We start from the raw sequence: 23,857 nt of genomic DNA, 5'->3' as shown, positions 1-23,857 counted from the left end.
TCCGTCATGCCTCGTGGCACGCTCCATATATATGTCCGTCTCTGACCTCATCAAACCATGGATAGCCATGGAGAATACTGGATCATCACCTAGATCTGCATGGAGCCGGCCAGCAACTCTACATCTGATCTGATGTTGATCTGACCTCATCTTTCCAACCCTTATATATCCATGGAGCAGACCCCTTCAGAGTTCTGACATTCCATATGTTGATCCACCCCCACCCGTCCGTCCTCTTCGATGTCTACCTTTTGACTGATACCTGTCCATTTAAACTCTAGACAAAGTCATCAGCGCAGTCGTGCCCGGAAGCCAGCGAAAACTAGTGTTCTCAACAGGACAGGACCTGCAAACAGAGCGCGTTGTTCGGATTTTTTGCAGCGTTTTCCGAATAACTTTTTCCGAAAAACGCGTCCAGTGTGCAACCACCTTTAGTGTGTGATCATTATGTAATTATTAGCCTACTTCCCAGAAAGAGAGAGGAAGAGAAAAATGCCTGTTATTAAGTAGAATTGTATACGGATGTCAGGCCCTGTCACATCAAGCCCCTCTCACAGCACTGCTTGGCAAGAAAGTCATGGCTCTGTCACTGCCGTGTAATTGTGAAATGGGAGCAAATTGATCCAGACCAAAATATTGAGTAAATTCAAGTGATGCCAGGCACAATAAACCCCGGCCCCTTCAAACAGGACAAACACCAGGTGAGCTCTGACATTTATGAGAATTGATCCACTCTAAAACCCAGAGCTCAATGGCTGTGTTGCCAAATGAAACATTACACATAGCAGAGTACAGAATGTGACTTTCTATTTGTTGATCATGGTAAACATGTCTCTATATTGATGCAATGCAATGAATGTTATAATATTGACTGGAAACATGGACCCCATAAACTTTGGACTACCATCTATCTACCATACTATCTTCAATGTATAGGATTTAGCTCAGAAATAGTCAAATAGACAATATTGGGGGTCACCTGATAAAGGCATGTGCTGAACAACTAGGCCCTATCTTTTATTATATTTAATCTATCTCTTTTCCAGCAGAAGGTGCCATCCCTCTGGAAACAGTCCACTATAGTTTCGGTGGCCAAGAGCAATAAGCCCCAAACGCTCAATGACTTCAGACCTGCATGTACTGTTGCTCTAACTTCCTTGATCATGACACAATTTGAAAAACTAATCAAGTCCGAGCTCGTGGCAAAAACTGAGTGCCTACTGGACCCCCTCCAGTCTGCGTATAGGGCTGGGAGGGGTGTTCAAGATGCACTTGCCACCTTACTTAACCTCTTGCACAAACACCTTGAAGGTAGTAAAACCTACATGCCAGGCTGCTCTTTATTGATTTTTCCTCAGCATTTAATACCATACAGCCCCATGTCTTGGTTGATAAACTGGTTAACTCCTTTGGTATAGATCCTTGTCTGGTGGGCTGGATTCTTGACTTCTTAACTAACAGATCTCAACATGTAAGGGTTAACGAGATACTGTCTAGCTTCCTGACATCTTCTACTGGCTCGCCCCAGGGCTGTGTTTTATCTGCCTTTCTTTACATTCTTTATACCAACGATTGTGTTAGCCATTTCCAAAACAGATTCATCATTAAGTACGCTGACGACTCGGTCATCGTCAGCCTGCTTGATAATGATGAGAACTGACTGTCACTGTCAGTGGTAGACGACTTTCTATCCTGGTGTGACAATGCCTTCTTGCAGCTTAATGTCTCTAAAACAAAAGAGCTATGCATAGATTTTAGACGTTCCCCACAATCCCCCCAGAAGAGTGTTGTCAATGGACAGACTGTAGATATTGTACCCAGTTACAAATATCTAGGCACAATTATTGATGACAAGCTGAAATTTTACCTAAATACTGATTTATACTGTAATGTATAAAAAAGGTCAACAACGCCTACTGTCTAAGGAAATTGGCTAAGTTCAATGTCGACAAGACTCTGATGAAACTGTTCTACAGTGCCTACATCGAGTCCGTCATTTCTTTCTTGATTATCTGTTGGTATGGTAATCTCTGCATCAGAGACAAGAACTCCCTAGGGAAAATTGTAAAAGTTGCCTCTAAGATAATCACAAATGAACAGCCTAGACCAGATCTTTAAGAAACAGGTGCTTAACAAAGCCCTGTGTATCCGATCTGATGCTGCTCACCCACTACACGGAGAGTACATCCTTCTTCCATCCGGCATTCGCTTGTGAGCCCCTTGTGCCCCAAAAAACAGACTCAAACATTCCTTTGTCCCTGTCTTTGCACACTAAATGCTGCTGTGGGTAGATCTAGGAGATAACCTTATGATAAGCACTTTTACGGTACTTACTTACTTACATACTTTTTACTTACTTTATTTGTCTCGTGCCTAATGCCTATGCACACGCACTTTTTATGACTATCGCCTGCACTTTAAACACTTTTAGTGCCGGAAGTGCATCAAAATAGGAGCTCTGGGGTGTCGGAGTTGTCTGATCGCTTTTACTCTGAAAGCCATGAACCGGAAACACTTTCCTAAAAAAATTTACCTAACATCCCGATCGTTTTAATTTATACGATATATGATCCAAAAAGCGTTCATATTTTGCGGGAGAGACGGATGAGGAGCAGAAATGAAGCGCCAGCATATCGATCCATTCATCACCACGGAGAGCGCCCTGGATTAGGAGATACGAGTCATTCTTTCCGCCGCGCTAACATGCGAGTCAATGACAAGCTAATAATTGCACAGAGCGTTAGCGTACGGCAAGTGAAAAGCGAAATGCCAAAAAGAAAATAGGAAAAATTCTGAATATTCTTATCTCGCCTCGTATCATTGAGGATGCGCTATGACGTACAGACACGTTCAAGGCTACAATCGTTTCTAATCCTTATGACGGTCTCATACGTCGTATGTAAAAATTGTGTTAATGGTTATGTGCACCTTTGTACTTGTATCAGTATCTGCTATGTGAACTGTTTGTTTATTTGTACTGTCTCAGTGTTTTAATGTACTGTCTATGCTGCAACCCAATTTGCCCTTCGGGACACTAAATAAACTTGAACCTTGAACTTGAACCTTGAAATAGAACATTTTGTTGTCAGTTAAACTTTTTTTTGCTTTGTTTCAGCTAGGTCAGACTGTAGATTGACAGGAAGAGACAAGGACAAGACGACGGTTGGTTTCCTGAAGGTGTAATGACGCATGTGACCATTTCCCCACAAAGACAGATAAACCGGACAAAAACAATAGCGACACACACACACACACACACACACACACACACACACACACACACACACACACACACACACACACACACACACACACACACACACACACACACACACACACACACACACACACACACACACACACACACACACACACGGGGTAAGGTTATGACCCTGAACTGAACACTAGAAAATAATTATGCATATACCGTGTATACTGAACTGAGCTCCAAGACTCCCAATGCATTCAGCAAATAAAGTCTATTCGTGCAAATGGCAAATAAAGTCTATTCTATTCCATTCTATTGTATTGAGTCACAACTCCTGGGAATGCAGAGGACTCATATATGAGCAGACCCTCTGGGGTTTTACTGCTCTTCTGATAAAGCCTGGCAGCATTCCTCCTTCTCATCCCGGAACGACCCTTGACTTTACAGCAAACCCTCCATCGGCAGCGTGCCAAGGGCATTTCTGGTCACCTGACCAGAAATGACGACCTCTGTTACAGGAAAGGCTATCGTGACCTGTCTGCCGCAATTGAATGAGCCCTGGTTTCCTGCGTATACTGCACTCTAATCGTAAATCCTGCCCTTGCACGTGCACGTGCTACAAACTCACTCACACACACACACACACACACACACACACACACACGCACCACACACACACATGCGCGCAAATAAGTGCAAATAATGTGCATGATGAGCACACTCACACAGACACACACACATGCACGCGCGCGTGTGCACGAGTGCAAACAATGTGCATGATGAGCACGCTCACACAGACACACACACAGACAGACAGACACAAATGCACACATTCGTGCACTCTGCACACTCTTGTAATGTGCACAAACCCGTGCACGAATCATTGTCATGGTACATTTACTGTAATAAGGGGCACGTTGTATTGAATAACCCAGCTGTCAATCAAATGATGGGAGGGCTTCCAGTAAGGCTCCATAACCATGTTCCTTCCCTGCCTGTGGTGGTGTTGAAATGAAAGAGGGCCGGGGTTTCAGTCACCTTATGCTTATGCTCCATCGCACGGCGCTGGGAATGGAAAAACAGCCAGCCTGCTGTGCCAACCACCATGATTCGGTGGGGACACTCCACTGACACCAGACTCTTACAATGAACTATTCATACATTCTGCCATAAAGTTCCCCCTCATGAGCCGATTTATATTCTACAAATGTCTTCTAAATCCTAACAGATTTCTGAAAAACGTATGTTGCTATATATCAGTGGTTCTCAAACATATTCATATCAAGGATTCCCGAAATGATATATATTTGGCTGTTCCAGGGACCCCCAGAACAAACATTAAAAGGTTCGCTTTAATATATAAAATTTATTTTAAGATTTTCACACATTTTCGATAATTTTTCAAAAATAACCATGTGAAAAAGGTGAGCTTGTAATATCTGTTATATTTTAAAAGCCAAAGTATAAAATAGTTAAAGTGGTTCAAATCTAAAATGACACAGATGCTTTGCTTGCGTTTTAATGGATTAAGATCAGAGATAACTGTTCTAGAATCAATGACCGAGTCCCATGCAGAAGGTATAAGCCTAATTAATAGGCCTGAAACAGGAGGCAGCCTAATTAGGCCTGAAACAGGTACATTTATTGCTACAGTACTTCTAAAACCCCTGCAGCACCAGTTATCTTGGCAACACTAACCTCACCTCCGTTTTATTATTTTTCAGAACAATAAGAGAATACCATAGTGTTTTCAGCCACAAAGACACTGGTTGGTCTGTCATGGAAATTTGGCTGACTATCATCCGTCATTTTTGTGAGACATTGCACCTTTTTAGCCTGTCGCAGCATTCGTCATAGTCTCAAGCAACTGGTAAAACTAAGTACATATACATTGCATTATACCACTTGTACAGGGTTTAAATAACTCCAGCGTATGTCTAATACAAAATTTCACATTCATTTCATTACGCAATACTTAAGTTACTATCATATCACTACACCTGTGGTCCCTGCAATTCAACACTTGTGTTGTTTACAAAAATATACTTAATGTGCAAATGCTTTGGAAGCTGCAACAAAGCCGCAGAACCAGTGGCACTGCCGTTGCGCAGGCATGTGCACTTTGGCAGCTGTTACTACAGTATGTGTTATTATGATGCGCACCAGGGAGACAGCTGGGGTGCTATTTTGGGATGTTTGTTGGGTAGTGTTGTAGGAGGAGACATCAACTTGTGTTTTCTTGATAAACACATGAAATAGTATACTCATCAAACCATATATATATATATATATATATACAAGCTCATCACTTTCATGCCATGATATGAGCTTGTAGATCTGATATTTTAGAAAAATCGTTTATTTTCGGTGGCTTGTTTTGAATATCAAACAAGCCAACATTCCTTTGATGTATATACTATAAACACCCATAGGTTTGGGGGAGTGTGAATCACATTGCAGCGACAGAATCGGTCTGGTGTCTCTACTATGTGTGTAATAGTATAATAAATGACCAAAACATTCATAATTATAGACATACATAGAATTGATAATGATAAATGCATAAAATATTTAGTTATTAGTATTATATGGCAATAATATTGGGCTTGTTTTGGCTTGTTTTTCAAGGGAAGATTTGGTTTATTTCTCTCGCCAAGAGTTGGCTTGTTTTGACCTTGTTTTTGGAGGTGGGTTGGCTTATTTCTCTCACAAGAGTTGGCAACACTGATGCTTGTGTCAATTCAGTAGAAATTGATACAGCTTCAAATGAGGATTCATCTGAAATTCTGGTAAACGCCCAGGGTCCAAATAGATTTTCCGTATTAAAGCACCCAAGCTACTATTTGGAAATATACAGTAAATAAATAAATAATGTCTATTGGTATTCAGCTGGCCTCCACACGGCAGGAAATGAAAACGTATTGTTGAGGGAAAAGATCATATTAGGAAGAATAATAAACTGAATGTTTACGGGCATTTACAGCTTTATAACCCTTATTTAACACACGCACACACGCACACGCACACACACACACACACACACACACACACACACACACACACACACACACACACACATACACACACACACACAGAGAGCTGTGCTTTCAGAACCTGTTGCGTTTCCACGGCGACCACAATCAGAAATGGAATAATGAATGAAGAGCGTTGGCGTAACGCTACTATGCTTATTATAGTTTTAGTTACGTCACTGTGTCATTCAGATGAGTACCTGACACAACAGAGACGCACCCAGTTCCAGGAAAAGTCTGTTTGACATTATGCGGCCCGCACCCACTCACACACACACACATACACGTCACACACACACGTGCGCGCACATGCACACGCACGCACATGCACATGCACAAACACAAACACACACACACACGCACACACACACACACACTCTCTCTCTCTCTCTCTGGGTTATGCAATTGTCAGAGACAATATGTCACTCAAACATGTCTCACAGTGTTTTGTTCTTGACATCTTCATTAACATCACCATCACAAATTACATCACCTCTTCGAAAGAAATGTGACGAGTATATAGGCAACTCCCAACTAGACAAGGCTTTCCCTCTTGACTTAAAATGGCAAAAAGCCAGCATGCTAGGTATAAGCAGCTGTAGCATAAACTGCACCCAGTCATTTTCATAAATGGTATGTGGACAGCAGTAGTTCTGCACAATTAATTGACACCTATGCAATCTCATTTCTAACTTTGAGCAAGAATCATGCAGCACTAGTTGGCTGTCCAATTAATTTTAGTTACTCATGTTTTTGCTACAAGAGTCACTTTGATGTATTCCGTTTAAAGCCACAGTAGTTAGCTCCAGGTGCCACATATTGAATGTACAGTAATAATGTTCAGCAACTACAGACTAAAGACAAATATTTTTGTGGAATATTTTTGAATCGTGAGAAATGTGAGAATCGTGATCTCAATTCTTGTGGAGGCAAATGGAGATTCACATTAGAGCAAGAATGGTGCAGAAATAGACACTAGCAGGCCCGGTCTTCCACCGGAGTCTGAAAGCCCATCTTTAACCCATTCCAGAAAACTCTTAGGATTTAGAACAGTGGTTTAGAACAGTTGTTTAGAACAGTGGTTCTCAAAAATAGCAAATATACAAGCAAATATATCTCTGCATTGAGCCCCGTCTTAGCCAACAACGTCAGATTCTGCACAACAACCACTAAGTTCATTGGAAGCACCAAAAAAAGAGAGAGAGAGAGAGAGAGAGAGAGAGAGAGAGGGAGAGAGAGAGAGAGAGTGTGTGCTAATGTGCTTGTAATTAAAATTTGGCTGCATTATGCGAAGTTATAGGCCTTAAAAGAGCACTTGAAGGATCATCTTTTCTGAGAATTAAAAAAAAAAGGTTTCTAGTGGTGCTCAAAGTTTACTTCATGCCAAGCACACCAAAGTTATATGTAGGATATTTGCCCGCCGATCCCCCACCCCATCTCAAAATATTTTGTTCTCAGATTTGAGTTAAAAATATTTGCTTTGAAAGTATATATATATATACTGTATATATATTCAAAGATTTGCATACATTTTCTTTTTCTTTTTTCTTTTATCCCACAATTTTGTAACCCATTTTTTTCACCCAGTGTCTAATGTATAATACACATGTATAAAATTCTTCTAGCCTGTGAGGCGACAGCACTATACAGACTGTGCCACCGTGCCCCCTTTTGCATAAGATTAAAAAAGAATAGCAGATCTCCAATCTCGTAGTGCAGCACGAAGTGACACGCTATGAGCTTGCATATCTGCTATTTGTGAATAGTCAAATAGTAAAATATAGCTAAAATCTAAAATTACATATGTTTCCCTGCTTGTAATGGGTTCAACAAAAGTTTAACCACAATCACAACATACCACACTGGCATGCCACACAGGCCATTATATGCATAGACCCACAGGAACCTACAATTTAAGTTTGATGAATGCACAGCATTAGTATATACTTAACATTTTCTCACATGAGAATAATGCCCTGTGTAGTACTGTGCACCCCAAAACAATACATGAAAGACGTCATAAGAATGTGAGCCAAGGTTGTCCCGAGGACACATGCGATATCCCTGCCAAAATATTAGCAAACGCAGTGGCAACAGAACAAATTCCAGGTACTGTCGAGTTCAGTTCAGCTTGATCTGTTTTTCTCTCTCGTAATCTCCTCCCTCCCTCCTTGGAATTGTTATGGAGAACAAACACAATTCCAAGAGTTGCACATTTCATCTCACTTTAAGGAGATGATGATGTTCGAAAGGCACGCTGTGAATGATCCACACACAGACTTACAGTAAGAGGGTCAGATAAGGGGAGCTGAGAAGAGGGAGTGGAGCGCGTACAGTAAATGTGTGGGCCTGCAGAGCCTAACGGGAGGAGCATGCCAGTAGAACAGACTGGGGGAAGGCGGGACATTGAGCCTAACGGGAGGAGCATGCCAGTAGAACAGACTGGGGGAAGGCGGGACATTGCGGGCCATGATGAGTCACACATGCCTCCCCATTGGTTGGCTCCAATGACATCTGGCATCTGGAGCTCATTGACTATTCTGCTCCATGGCAACCAGCGGTTATGGAATTGTAAACAGAGCGAGCAGAAACTGGAAGGCCAACCAGGAATTAGGGCTTTAGCTTGTCTCCCCGCTATGCGTGTAAGTGCTGGGATGGCCCTTGTGAGCTTATGTAGGTGTGCTGGGACGAGGCCCGAGGGAGAGCAGGGGGAGGGGGGGGGGTGGTCGGTTGAGGCCACAGCGAGGATGTGCTATCGACAAGCCCTTACAGTATGTGGAACCTTACAGTATGTGACTTGCAAAAGAGGTGGTTCTGCTGTGATTTACACATTAAGACGTGCGGACGATTCTAGAAATGTCTTCTGAATCGTAAGAGTTTTCTGTTACTGTATCAGTGGTTCGTTTTCATGTCAAGGACTCCCAAGATTATATATAAAGTATTTGGCCACGGACTCAAAATATTATAATATAATATAAAGAACACTTTTTCAAGATTTAAAAAAAATAGCAGATCTACAAGCTATAAGCTAAAAAATATCTACTATTTTTTAGTATAAGTATAAAATAACAGTTGATGCGATGCTTACAGTATGTCTGATAACCTTTGGTAACTTTGCGATTGGGATTCATGTTCAATTAAATTCATTGGTTTTCCTAATCACCAGCGGAAGTTGAAGTTCAGCCTTAACCCATTTTGGCCTGACCTCAAAATTTAAAACAATTCTTCTAAATCCTCCAGTTTTCTGAAATAAATATTTTCACGAATTTAAAAAAATAGCAGATCTACAAGCTCGTAGCGCGCCACCGAGTAAATGCCATTAACAAGAGAATGTAATGTTTGTTTTGACATCGTTTGTTTTACCGTTCACCTAATCAACATGAGTTAGACTTTAATATATTAGCACCCCTCACTTCACACGGGTGTGATTTCTTTTACTATACCTGAGGTTAATTGTGCGATCTGCAGTGACATGCCATGATGAACAGAACATTCATTTTCTCTTCTCCTATGACTCCTGTTTAATTGTTACCTGGTCCAGTTATGACTAGCCAAACAGAGTGTGGTGAAACACAAATGCGCCCATTTCGCCCATTTCAACTTAAACAAGTCCTCTGTGCGATGATGAGTAATCGATCTCTATCTCTGCTCTGTCAACTCACCTAACCCTGGCATGTTTGAATAAAGCCACAAAGTTCCTGAGAACTTTGTGGCTGAGGCGGAACGGGGCATTACAAAGATCATAGTGCTGTTAAGACACGCTTGTAAAACCACTAGTTCTCTGGAACCATTATGAAGCTCCAGAGAAATGATTGCGTAGCACTGCAGGGTTATATGCTTCCACAGAACTAGTGGAGAAGAGCTCTGAACAGCACTACGGTCTTGGTAATGTTTTCAACCTTTTTCATAACAAGGCCCATTATTTATTCGGAATGAGCCATGGACCACCTTTAATGAGATTTAGCCTCTCAGACGCAAAACTAAAGAATATTTTGGCCACTATCCATGCTGTATTGATGTTGGTACCATAACAGGCAAACGATCAAAATAACAAAATAACATTATCTAATTGTGTAGACGTAAATTAAGTAATGTAGATGTTTAACAATACATATAATGTAAAATGAAACGTAAAATGAAACCAAATTTTATCAGCTCTCCATCATTTAACCTGGACTATTGGGCCCAATTCAGAGCTCTTCTCCACTAGTTCTCTGGAATCACGTAACCCTGCGGTGCTACACAATCATGTCTCTCGAGCTAGAGAATCATAATGGTTCCATGTAAAGCTCGGGTCAAGAGATAAAAAGTCATGAACTAATGACTAATGACACATTTTTTATTTATTTTCTTTGCTTCTGGGGGTCCCTGGAACCTATGGGGGTCCGCCAAAAGCGCCCACAGCAAAACAATATCATTTTGAGGGTATTTGACATGAAAAGGTTTGAGAACCACTGACATGACAACATTTTCAGAAAACTGACATTTGTAGAATTGGTCTCAGGTTTTAATGGGCTTAAAAGTCTTTAATATGTCTGAGTTTTATTTGCTGTGACCTTTGCATCTAATTCTCAAAAGCAGTATTAGTTGCTAGGTAGGCTATATAGTGTTCACATGTCTCCATCCTATGTTGTAGATGTAGACTAATGCTACAATAATGTTTCAAACCGAACTAGAATAACCACTGTGGTTACGAGTACGACATTCTCTCCAATGTGAGAGCATGCAGGCCTCATTATTTACTATGTGGGTTGTTGTCCAAGTGGTAAGAAGGTCTCTTCAGACTTGTGCACTGCACTCTGGGGAGAGACACCATAAAGTCAGCAGAAGATACTGCATATGAAGAAGAGGTTCACAAACTATGGGCCAGGAGTGGAGCCATTAGCAATGAGCGACAGCAATTCCACATGAATAACAGTGAAAGACAATGCAGTGCGTACACCCTCCAGAGATAAAAGATAGTATCCACCCTGGACGTCTATGTCTCTCAACACTGTCTTCATCACATCATCTGCTGAGCGACTATTTGCTCAGTGTTTCCTTGTACTGTACTTTCCCTCTCTCATACCGCCTGCATGTTCCTGATGAATTCCCCTCTGTCACTTTTGACAGTACTGTATTGTACGGCTCACCTGCTTCCTGCTAATGGTAAGAGTGAATGTCATGTCATGTGTATGTATGATAATATCTGCCCATTATCAGATCAACACAGCATGTCGTATTTTAGATTGGAACTCGGAACTTGGAACTCCAACTCGCATCACAAGACAATTATTGTTTGACGTTTGGCCTACAATGACATGGCCAAAATTGATTATTAATTTATTATTTTATAACTGTATCAATCGTTGATTTTTTTTCTTTTAGAATAGCTCAATTGATAACTGTTGCACTCCCAACAATGCCCTCACATGGCTATTCTTTGTGGGCCATCCATTTCCCTGCTCTTTCCCCCACTCCAAATCCCCAACCATGAACCCCCTTTTAACAATACATTACATACAAGGAATATTCATGTATTTCTGGACTGAACGCTGCTGTCACACCAGTGCATTAAAGAGAGAGGAATTCCTGCAACGCACGCACACGCACACACACACACACACACACACACACACACACACACACACACACACACACACACACACACACACACACACACACACACACACACACACACACACACACACACACACACACACAGAGAGAGAGAGAGCAGGAAAGAGTACAGTACTGTAGAGGCAGGAAGGTATGAGTAGTGTGTTCATACACAGTGTGGAAATGAAATTATTGGTTTCCGTTCATCCATCATTTCAACAGATTGCAGCCGATGTGCGTGGATGGATTCCTGGCCGGGTGCTCAATAATGCAGTGGTTCTTGAGGGGGTTCCAGTGGGTCGCCATGTGCAAAATGATTGATAGTTACAGGAACCAAATGGACACTTGGTGGTTTGTAACTCTGAGAAAGGTTTGCATGAACCCTGACAGAGTCTTTTAACTCTGACAGTCTCGCGTAGCCAGACAACTATTCCACAATCTCTGGATGCTATATAGAGTCTGGAACTACACCTCCCGAAATCCAAGCAAGGAAGCTGGCATTTCCGTTCACGAAAATATATTTTAAAATATCTTTACATTTACATTTTTAATATCCATTTCTGCTAAGCAGCGCTATATATGCTTAGATGATTTCGATTTAGCGCGACTGTAAAGACGAAACGGAAGTGGGGAGGAGGCTTCACTTCCACTTTATCGCTTACTCATGATCAGAGCTTCCGTTCTCCAGACTGTATATGATCAGAGCTTCCGTTCTCCAGACTGTATATGATCAGAGCTTCCGTTCTCCAGACTGTATATGATCAGAGCTTCCGTTCTACAGACTGTATATGATCAGAGCTTCCGTTCTCCAGACTGTATGTCGGAAGCATTTGAGAATTGCGAGAGTCAACAGTCTAGCCACGAAAGACTACTCTGACAGCAAACGCATTTGTACACTGTCAGAGTTAAGGGGGGGGGTCTGTGGACTAATGTAAAGACAAACTGGCCGTTCTTGAAATTAAGAGCACACAATGCATACAAAAGGGCAGTTAAGGGACTTTATGTTCTGCTGTTTAGGGGCCAGACTTACAGTAAGTCATCTCAGGGTCATGGGAGAGAGTGACCCCGGTGTACATCAATACGGTGACGGATGGTAACTTTACACAGATTGATAAAGTAGAGTTGTGTTGGCCATAAAGGCCTTATTTCGGGTGTTGATTGCATGACAAACATTTCTATATTAATCCCTGTTATGAGAAACGTCTAAACAAAAGGGCTTGTAGGGTTTCCAGGAGTAAATAAAAACCAACAGCATTCACTCATGCACCGCACGCACAGGGCCATATTAACCCCCATGAGTGCCCCTGTGCAGATCATTTTAGCGCGGACACGACCAACCTCGAACACATGGAACACAATAAGGTAAAGGCAAATAGTACAACTTCACTGGAATACAACTGGCAACCATTGCAATGAATTACATTGGTTTTCTTTTTTTGACCAGTAAAATGCATTTCAGAAATGCGACTCTTGCGCCCAAGCGAAGCACGCCCGCCCGCCCACACACACAGACTGACCTTTGACCCGTGGAAGCTCTTTCTCTTCTTGGCGTCGGAGAGGGCAGAGGTCAGCGAGCTGTTGGGCAGCGTGGGCAGCTTGAGGTGCTGATCGAACAGAGAGGTGGTTGAGCCCTCCTGCATTACCATCACCTGGAACACCACCATGCACACACACACACACACACACACACACACACACAGTTAACGCAACTCATACCCTCTGGTCTTTCTCAGGAGCCATCGCCATGTGGTGGACATTTTTGTCACGGACATACAAAATTTGTATTTAAACAAACGCAAAGAGCTATAGACCTAAATGGCCATTGCACGTATGTAACTCTGAGAGTGTATACGGCTCCATTTGGTTCCATTTGTGCATTCTCAGAGTTTCAGTGAAAATGAAATGTTTCATCATCATCATCATCATCAGTACAGTTATGTAGCCCAGATAGGAACAACTGTCCTAGTGGACTCCTAATGTGCCATGCATAGTGCCATAGTTCAGTGGTTCTCAACCAGTGGTCCGGGGACCACCAGTGGTCCTTGAAGAGGTTCCAGGTGCATCCATCCATCCATCCATCCATTTTTTCAATATGCCCCCCCTTGCCACATGCCCCTGTGCAGCTGCACATAGCGGCGGATGGTAAACCCGGCCCTGCGCACGCACACGCACACGCACACGCACGCACACACACACACACACACACACACACACACACACACACACACACACACACACACACACACACACACACACACACACACACACACACAAATTGACAACGTGCCAGAGTTTACATGCAGACAGATCGTCATGGAAAACAGGATGTTCGTATTGTTCTAAAAACGGAGCAGAATGTTTCACATTGCTGAAAGAAATGATGTGTTATTTGCAGTGCAGTTGCAGTTTACTGGCAGATAAGCATCAGTTCCCTCTGCTTGTGCACAAGAGATCATTGATTTGAACACAGGCCTATGTACAGTACGTCTCTTGTCCACTAACACCAGGTTTCTCACTGTTCTCCCAAGAGACAAAATAAGCAGGTATACGCAGGGCTGGCAACAGTGGACTGTGAGAACCCAGGAGATTTTTTGGAGTGGTGGGAGGACTCCCCAAGCGGGGGGTCTGTGTTTCCTCCCCCAGAACCTTTTTTACAGAGTTGGAGTAATTTCCTCACTGTTTTGGTGAATTTTGGAAGTTTGATACTTTTATCAGGCTTGCTTTACTAGCATTGGGAAACTATGTGTACAGTTTCAGCCATTAAAACACAAAACATAGGCCTACAGGCCTACATTGATTTGATGACTGAAGCAACGTAACACCCATCTTTAATAACCATTCATTATTTAAGTGAACATCTCTGTATGATTGCATGTACTGCCCAGACCCCCCTCTTAGGGGGCCTGGGCAGTGCATGCAATCATACAGAGATGTCTTCCCCCAGAAACATTTTAATATTATATATAATTATATAATTTTGGGAGGAGATGTGGTCGAAATGCAGGAGACTGCTGCAGGATCCAGGAGTGTTGGCAGCCCTGCTTATAAGGAGGAGGTGACTGACTCCAAGGAATCTAGAGCCTGCAGCACTAGGCTAGATGGGGCAAGATGTTGAGATCATGACCAGAACATTGTGGTTGACAAAAGGAAAAACAATGATCTTTTAAGTATAATGCAAATAGTAAACTATATAAGTAATACCAGTCGCGTGCACGCATTCGCCTAGGTGACAGACAGCAGACTGGTGGGCGAGTGGCGCTTTGGCATGGGGTGCGTCAGATCAACATATGGAATGAACTCTGTACTGGCCATATATGGAGCGTGTCGAGTGTACAGGGTTTGATGTGGTCAGATCAACATTATGGAATGTCAGAACAGGTCAGCTTCCTATATGAAGATCTAAGGGTGGCAGCGGGGGCAGTGTCTTGAGTGTACAGGGCCCGGCCCTAACATTTCTGGGGGGCCTGGTGAGAACTCTAGGGCATGCCCATGGGCTTAATATTGATGACATCAGGGATCTCAATCCCTAATGATGCCGGGTGACCTGCAACTGACCTGCGGTCGCATTTACAACATAGAAGGGAATCCTCTGATCTGAAACACTGCGATTATATTTGACAGCATTTGAAAATGCTCAAAATTGCTTACAATATAAGACAGAAGAATGGACAGTGATGATGAGAACATAGTGCTTGTAGGAAACCCCATCCGCTTGAAACTACATTTATTCCATTTGGAACCAAATGGACCTTTTTACTGTGAATGGCATTCTCCTGAGAATTAACCAAAAATCAAAATAGCTCCTTTATATTGGCAGCAAAATCTCATAACGAACTTTCTCGAGTATTTCAGCCATATATATGATATATACAGCATCTATTAATGATGTTCTTTGTCAAAACCACAGAGTGAGTCACCTTTGCTTGAGGTGGAAGCAAACATTTCCTCTTCTCACTTCCCAGGAGGGTTGTACAAATTCATTGGTATTTCATTTGAACCAGCTATAGTTCTCATGTAAGAGATGACTAATCATAATGGACATGAATATTGACTCAACAATGCAATGTCATTCAGTCTCATAGTTGGACTTTGAACATGTGATTAGTGGTTCCCACACTGGTGTGCCATGAGACGAGTCCACGTGTGCCTTGGGACAACTACACATTATTATTGCAATACATACTGTACAAGTATACAAGAAGATATTAATTATTGTTTAATTCACTATTTGTTTCCCAATACACAGGACACCCTACACTCAATGATATGTTTGAACCGTTTCATCTGAGCATCCCTCTTTTGGGAATTATATAGGCTAAAAGGTTTAATTTAGATTTATTTATTACAAGAAAATACCTAGGGCACAATCATTTATTTTTTAAACCACTGATTTAGATGTTTTAACCATTGTGTTTGAATAGCACCACTGCAAACACATGGCAGGTGCAGATATCGAGATACGGAAGGCAAGGAGGTACAGTTGCTTTCGAAACCGTACGGTATCCCGGGCGCCCTCAGAGTTAGTGTTGATTGTTGAAGTGTCCTTGAGCAAGACTGTGCGTGACTGTGTGTGAATGGGTGAATGTAATGCACATTGTAAAGCCCCTTGGACAAAGGCCACTTTACCATTTTATTTTACTTATTAGAAAACTTAGATAATAATGTTTCTTTCCTGTACGCACGCTGAAGAAGGCAGTTTGTCTGTCCGAAACGTTGGCCTCATCTCTGTGTCCACAATAAAAACTTTTGGCATTGGCAGCTACGAGTGTGCGGCTAGAACTTTTTCCTTATTCTTTCCTGGATGACCACCTACTGTACATTACATTTTCAAGTTGTCGCTGACGGGCAGAAATGTTTATTCATTGGTTAAATATTTATAAAAATCCATATATAGGTTTGACCACTTTCAATATTTTGGACATAGACATCAGTAATAGGTGAAAAAAAAGGGAATTAATTTCTGAAAATAAACAGTAAAAAAAGATGAAATATGGAGATACAATATGTTTCTCTCTGACAACGGTGATATGAAACAAGTTGCCGTATTTCAGTGGAAGTTCCTCAGAAAGTAAAGCTCTTCATTGTGGTTTTTACCACAAGGCAGCTGCAGGAGGTGTTGCTATTGACCAAGTGCATTTGCACATACGTACAGTACCAGGGAATTTGTCCTCTGCATTTAACCCACCCTAAGCAGTAGTGCAGAACTGTTGAACAAGCACCGGGGAGCAGTTAAGGACATTTTAGCCCATTTAAACTGTCATCTTAGATTTTAGCTATAATATACAGTATATAGCAACATAAGTTTTTCAAAAAACTCTTAAGAGCACAAACTTTAGGGTTTAGAACAGCTGTTCTCAACAATAGCAGATATATACAAGCTTGCGTTGCGCTGTGAACAAAAATCTCTGGTTCTGCCATACTTGATTTAAGGCTGATTTATACGTCATACTAAGACATACTGATTTATGTATTCTCTGCTCTCCGGGTTCACAGTTGAGCAGAGACTACAAGCAAGTCTAATAAGTACACACTACTGCTTTGTAACTTAAGCTTGTAAGTCAAAGGCATATGGAATGAGAGCATGCATATCATGGCAGTCTCATTAACCAATTTTAATAAGTAATTATAGTCTATATTATATCCGCTTTCATGTACTGACTGAGCAATAACCATATGGAACAACTTGCCCCTTGACATCATACAGCTGAAAGTCATATCCTGCTTTAACCACTTATAAATCCTATACTTAATTGAGTGGGGTCCCACGAGGCCTGTACTTGGCTCCCTCTTTTTTTTTTACCTCTAAACCAAATGTTTAGATCAGCTTGTAGATCGATTTTCGCTAAATGTTTGCCTGTTATGACTTGCCCAGAATGTGGTCAAGAATGTTCTTTTTAATTTTGCATTTCCTATGTCTGTGTTAATGGCTTTGAAGCTTTCTTGTTCGTTTCATGATGTTAACTGTTAGGATTAGTTGTGTTGCCAAATAATGGGGACCTTAACCCATTTAGACCTGACCTCGAAATTAAAAAAGAATCTTATAAATCCTCCAGTTTTCTGAAATAAATATTTTCACGATTAAAAAAAAATAGCAGACCTACAAGCTCGTAGCGCGCCACTCGGTGGCTCGCTATGAGCTTGTAGATCTTTTATTTTTCAATAGCTAAATTATAACATAATGTATGTAACACCAAAAGGGTTTCCCGCTCAAAATGGGGTAATAAGAAATCAAACAAAAAAGCAGTCACACAACAAAGAACTTTTTTTCTTACAAAAATAGTGCTCTTTATTATAAATTACTGAAATGTTTATATTAATATAAATATGTGCAAAGTCATATCAGTCTGCTTGCTCCATCTACGTCGCAACATCTTCAAGCATCTACAGCCAGACAGTTTGGCTGGGAAAGGTTTCATCTTTATAAAAGACAAGACAAAAACACATTTGCCATTTCATCTTCACTAATGTAAACATCGTCTTGATTTAAGGAAAGAGGATAAAATAAGATGAACTTCACCCCCCCCCCCCCCCCACCCCTTATTCAGAGGAAGATTGTCTTATGTGCATACATTCAACAGCAAGCAATTACGCCTGATGCGCATCGCACACCGAAAATAGATGATCTACAAAGTCACTGCGATGTGTTGTGAGCTTGTAGATCAGCTATTGTGGTGCACGACACCGGCGTGTATAAATCAGGCTTCAGTATCCTGCCTGTGTCACACAAATACTACCATATTTATCTGGGAATGTAATGTTTCCTCTCCACAAAAATGTATACAGATGTCTGACTGTTATCAGATATGTCAGGGTCTATGTGTGTGCAATCATACCATCCCCTGTTCTATTTGACATTCAGTAAAAGGTTGTTAGACCGACAAACTGTCGACTCGCTCTGGCTAATTTTGGCATAAACTCTCTGACGAGCAAAACAAGGTTTCACATCTTGAAAGGCCCCTATTTGGTTTTGATGCTCTTCTTATTACACACTGTAACATTAAGGTCATGAAGTTCAGCCTTGTATATTCTCTTAAAACTAATATATCGCCAGGCCAATGTCCACCCATCATCATGCATCTGGAATTCCTGCTGGGTCTGTGCGTTTTCCAGCGCCTGGTCAGAAGCATCTGTTTGTACCAGAGGGCATGTTGCTCCGACATGTCTAATACTTTCTCAAGACTGAGGTCAGTTTTGTCCACGCCTGGCATATCCGCCGCCAGCAGAAAGCCAGTCCAGTCATAAAAACCAGTCCAGGCTTTTAATGGATGAATAATGTTTCTGAGGCCGATGTGTGTGCCTGTCCGTCCCACAGCACCATGGTTAGCAGCAGCAGGAGGAACTCGTGCGTCATCAGAGTCTAGACGACTGGCTCTGAGACTCACTCCACGTCGTAGGAGGATTGCCATGTTTGCTCTCTTTCATACTAAATGTATAGCAGCAGCACACTTTTCGGCCCCAAACCAGTCCTCACAGGCCCACGCCACCACGCTCTTCCTGGAATCAGCCGCTGGAAAGACTGATGCCTGCTTTTTACTCTGAGAACTACTTTTTTTAAATGGCCCCGCAGGATTCAACATCACTGTAGATGCTGCAGTCTGGGGGGTCTCGGAGGACGAGACGTGACCGTGTCTGCGTGCCACACTTCACTGTCAGCCCCGCACACATTGCCAGCGTACATCTTCCACTTCACTAGGAACTTGGATTAGAGTTCCTTTTATGACACGGTTATAAGTCCAGAGCGGTTCCAGAGCTCTTAGATGGGAGCATCATACTGCTGGAGAAACTCTTTCAGCGGGTGTGGGAGTTGCTCTCTTTTACTGGATATGTCCAAGTGTCCGTTCACCGTCTTCCTGCACATGTGCTGCAGCGACGACAAACTGGAGAAAAGTGGCTTAATGAGTTCCAGCGGGACCTTCTCCCCTCCCGAGTAGATGTAATAAATATTCCCGCTGCGTGTGTACCCCATGGACAAGCCCCCCTTGGTCGCGGGCATGTAGTAGTGGACCAGCTTGAGCACACAGTCAAAGTGGGGAATGGACTGAATGCTCTTGGGGTCTGTCTGCAGGAAGAAGGCGCCCGTGTCGCACTGGATGCGTAGGTTCTTGGTGCCTGACGCTGTCTTGACGCTGAGGGTGAAGAAGTGTCTGTTGTCCGAGCTGTCCCGGATGAGGAAGGTCCCGGTGGGCTCTGCGGCCAGCCTGGCGTTGGCCTCCTTGCCGCTGATGGGGCCCCAGTAGAAGCCGCTCTCCTCCAGCTTGCGGAGCGTGGCGAGGACCATCTGGTACTGCAGCTTGGAGCTGAAGGTCTTGTAGCGGTGAGGCAGCAGCATGTTGGCATCAAAGGGGCTGCTGCTCATTGCGGGTGAGTTAAACTTGCTGTGAGTTACCATGGCGCTGTGCCCGCACTCTGGACCCGTCTGGTGCGAGCGCTGAGCACCACACAGACAAGAGAAGAGAAGAGGAGGTGGGGTCAACCAGAGGTTCACACAGGGCTCCCGGTGGGGGAGAGAGCAACTGGAGGTCAGCTGTGTGTTGTCTGGAAGTGAAACACCTGAGAGAGAAGAGAAGAGAGAAGCGGAATTAGGACTCTATACAGTGGGCATGGAACTAAAGACCTGAGACCGATTCTACAAATGCCTATTGAAATCAGTAGTTTTTTTCAAAAATAGCAGATGCTTTCATAGGCCTATATCTGCTATTTTTGAATAGCCAAAGAATACAATCTGAAATGAAGTTGCTTTCACGGTTTCAATGGGGACATAGCACAAATATGGGCATTTCTTGCTTTTACAGCTAGAAAAGGCTATTTAAAAAGGCAATTCATTATGGTATTTTAAATTACACTGCTGATGTGATGATAGTTCGGATCTGATGTATTTATAGTGGATATCCTCTGTTAGGATGAATAAAGTAATGCGATACAGTTCGACCCATGATGGAGGCAGCTCTCTCAATGAAAGATTGTGCTGCAGGTTATTCCAAATGTGGTAGTACATCATAGAGCTAAATGAAAGCTCTCTGGTTACATTGGGGAAACGGGCTCACTTGTTCCCTCTCCATTCAAGTAATTGTTCACTGACTGTCGCCTCTTTCTTTCTGTTCTTTGTAGAATGAAATACCATTATGTAGGCTATACTAATTATAGCCTATTAGTTTACAAAATACAAATGACTAAATTGAATAAAGTTAATTTAACGGAAACTTTTTATTTTTATTTAATCTGCCCCTCTTTTACTGGAACCGACCGAGGTGTCTGACTGAGTGAGGAGACTCCTCACAGTCAGACACCTCGGTCAGTTCCAGTAAAAGAAGACGTCTCGTAATCCGTGACCGGTTGCGCAATACGACCGATAATACACGCGCTAGGCTACTACTAGCTCTACCAAACTAAACAAAGAAAAAACAACTGAGCATATAAACTTAGAAAAGTGTAATTCACCTAGAAAAAACAAAGAAAGACACAGAAAACATGAGCAGCACGGATCTTACCTTAAACGTCTTGTTTCTTGGAATCTTGTAAAAACTTGAAATTATATCCAAGTGTTATAAATAGGGGGTCGCCGGCGAGTTCCAAATATGGAGAATGTAGTTGTTGAAAACGGTTCTGTCGCAACAATGCAATAAAAAATATATATCCTTGGCAAGAGAGCACTTCAGTTCACAGAGGTTTGGTTGCAGGCTTCTTTCTTAAATATTGTGACTGAGTGAGTCTCTCTCTCAGTGCGGTGTTTTAGTGGTGGTGGTTGCTACAGAGCGGCGCTCATATTTGTGTACTAGTAGTGCACGCACGCTCCTCCCCTCTTCCAGGAAAAAGCTCTCTCTGTTGGCAGATTGACAGTAAGCTATTTTTTTTGTGTTAGGATTCCTGGTATGAGAGAAGTCCCCTCCCCCTCCACCTCCTCCGTGCGTGTGTGTGAGTGTGTGTGTGTGCTATTCCTTCATAATGAACTTATGTATGGGAGGGAGTTCCACTTCCAAGCAATGCGTTTTTCCGTTATTATAGCAACCATTCATTGCCATTCAACCATGTTTATGTTTTTTTTTAATGTTTGTTTGCTTAATTGTCAACAAGTTTGTTTCAGTCGTAGAATTCCGATTCTACAAATTCCTTCTGAATCAGTCGTTTTCTCTCACACTTTCCAGATTGTTCAATGTGAGCTTGTATATCTGTATGTGAGCTTGTATATCTGATAGTTTTGGAATACACAAAAAACGAAAATGACACCTGTAGAGTGTAGATCCCTTCCTTCTTTTAATTAGCTAAATAAAATTAAATGTATATTTGTTTAATCATCACGCAGGCAGGCAGTAAAATAACTATAATTATTTATATATAAAGTCTGACTGTAGCATCAATTTGCACTACTTAATGTATTAATTTATTATCGTTATGTTTTCCCCCATCGCATGATGTGAGAGATGTGAGCAATGAATGTTGCTCAGTGCCTCTCAACCTGAGCAGCGTTGTACTATCAGGTCCCCTGTAGAGGGCGACATAAATCTGAAACTATGATCTGAAAGGGCATAGCAGCTAGAGGGAAGAGCAAGGTTACCATTTTGCTGTGAAGGTTTTATTCCATTGTTTGATTATTATGACAGGCTATTTGCTTTTGCAAAAGTTTTGGTCATAAATTATGACTACACCAACTTCCCAGCTCCTGCAATTCCATTCTGTAGATCATGCCATAATATATCTAGTCAAATGAAGAGGGGATGTAAAAATGTACGTCATTCTTTTTTCCAAATGCAAAAATCCTGGCATAATTCAAGATAATTATGCCAGGGATTTTGTCTTTGTACAATGATTATGACTACATGACAAACTTCCCAGTTCCTGTAAATCCATTCTGTTAAAGCGGGTTAAAGCCCTGGCCTAGTATCTCTATTCAAATATGAAGAGGCGGTTGTAAAACTTGAATGCTGTATCCATAAGCTAGAATCATGTCATCATCATCTTTACGGGAGGCTGTCTTATTCATGCATCCAGCCAGTTAGTAACTTAGTGCCACGTGTTGATAGGCTCTTGGTCTTAGTTATGATCAGTGGTAAAAGTAAAAGTTGGTTGGTCAAAATCATACACATGTTAAAATAATGGAGTACTTATACTTGCTTTAAAACAAATAATAATAAAGTATTCCAAAGTACATGCATTTAAAAAATGTATTTTCAGAAATAGCAGATCTACAAGATCACACAACAGTTACCACAGGTTACGGTCATGTTTTATGACCACACAATGAACTTCTCACTTCCTGGAATTAAATTCCGATAAAGCCCTATAATACTGTATCTCTAGTCACTGTAATCAGACAAAGAGGAGTTATCCGTTTTCCAAATGCAAAATCCTGACATACTTCCCTTGAACGCTGTATTCATTTGAATTAAGCTAGAATATCATGTCATCATCATATCTTTACGGGAGGTGTGTCTTGTTCATGCATCCAGTCAGACAGTCGGAGCCATGTGTGACTGATATGCTGCTCATAGAGGCCTTCCTGCTGACTAAGCTCTGGTCACCAGCATGGCCTCAGGTGGTTAGAGTAACTCACGGCTCTCTTAAACCAGGCCAGGCTTTTCCCGTCGCTAGAAGTCTCGCTGTCTTTAACACTGCCCTTAACTGTTTTAATCAATCAAACTGTCATTAACACTGTCTTTAACCAGTGGTGGGTGTGGGTTAATAGTCAAATTTGAATACTAAAAGTATATATGACAATATATATATGGCAATATGACAATGTAGACATACTCTGTTACACAAGCAACCTGGGAACCCATGTTGGCACCACTGTACCTCATTTTTTGTGAAGAAACAGGAACTGGGTTTGGCCCCTATCTCTTTTTAATCCACTTCCTACCGGGTTCTTCTGTGTTTATTGCTACTAACAACAACACTACCGTATACAAGCTTGTAAATAACCAAAGCTATCAAATAATTGTAGCAGACAAAAATTAAGTACAAACATCTGCATCTTAGCAGAGCAGTAAAGTACTCAAGTAAAGTACCACAAAATTGTACTCGA

General features: G+C 41.9%; 1 protein-coding gene across 1 annotated transcript; it reads right to left on the bottom strand.

Annotated features, from left to right (window-relative positions):
* Positions 1–18,123: 18,123 nt before the first annotated feature.
* Positions 18,124–21,570, bottom strand: LOC308323558 (suppressor of cytokine signaling 3-like). The gene is made up of 2 exons (XM_080775290.1): positions 21,327–21,570; positions 18,124–20,388 (listed from the first exon to the last, which is right to left on the bottom strand). Exon 2 carries the CDS (start codon positions 20,225–20,227, stop codon positions 19,592–19,594), a length of 636 nt encoding a protein of 211 aa, XP_080631416.1. The 5' UTR covers positions 20,228–20,388; positions 21,327–21,570; the 3' UTR covers positions 18,124–19,591.
* Between the last annotated feature and the right edge of the window lie 2,287 nt (positions 21,571–23,857).

Source organism: Protomyctophum bolini (genome assembly GCF_963924005.1).
Source record: "Protomyctophum bolini genome assembly, chromosome: 11".
Classification (NCBI taxonomy): Eukaryota; Metazoa; Chordata; class Actinopteri; order Myctophiformes; family Myctophidae; genus Protomyctophum; species Protomyctophum bolini.
The sequence above is the reverse complement of the archived record's forward strand: the minus strand, read 5'-3'. Positions and strand labels throughout refer to the sequence as shown.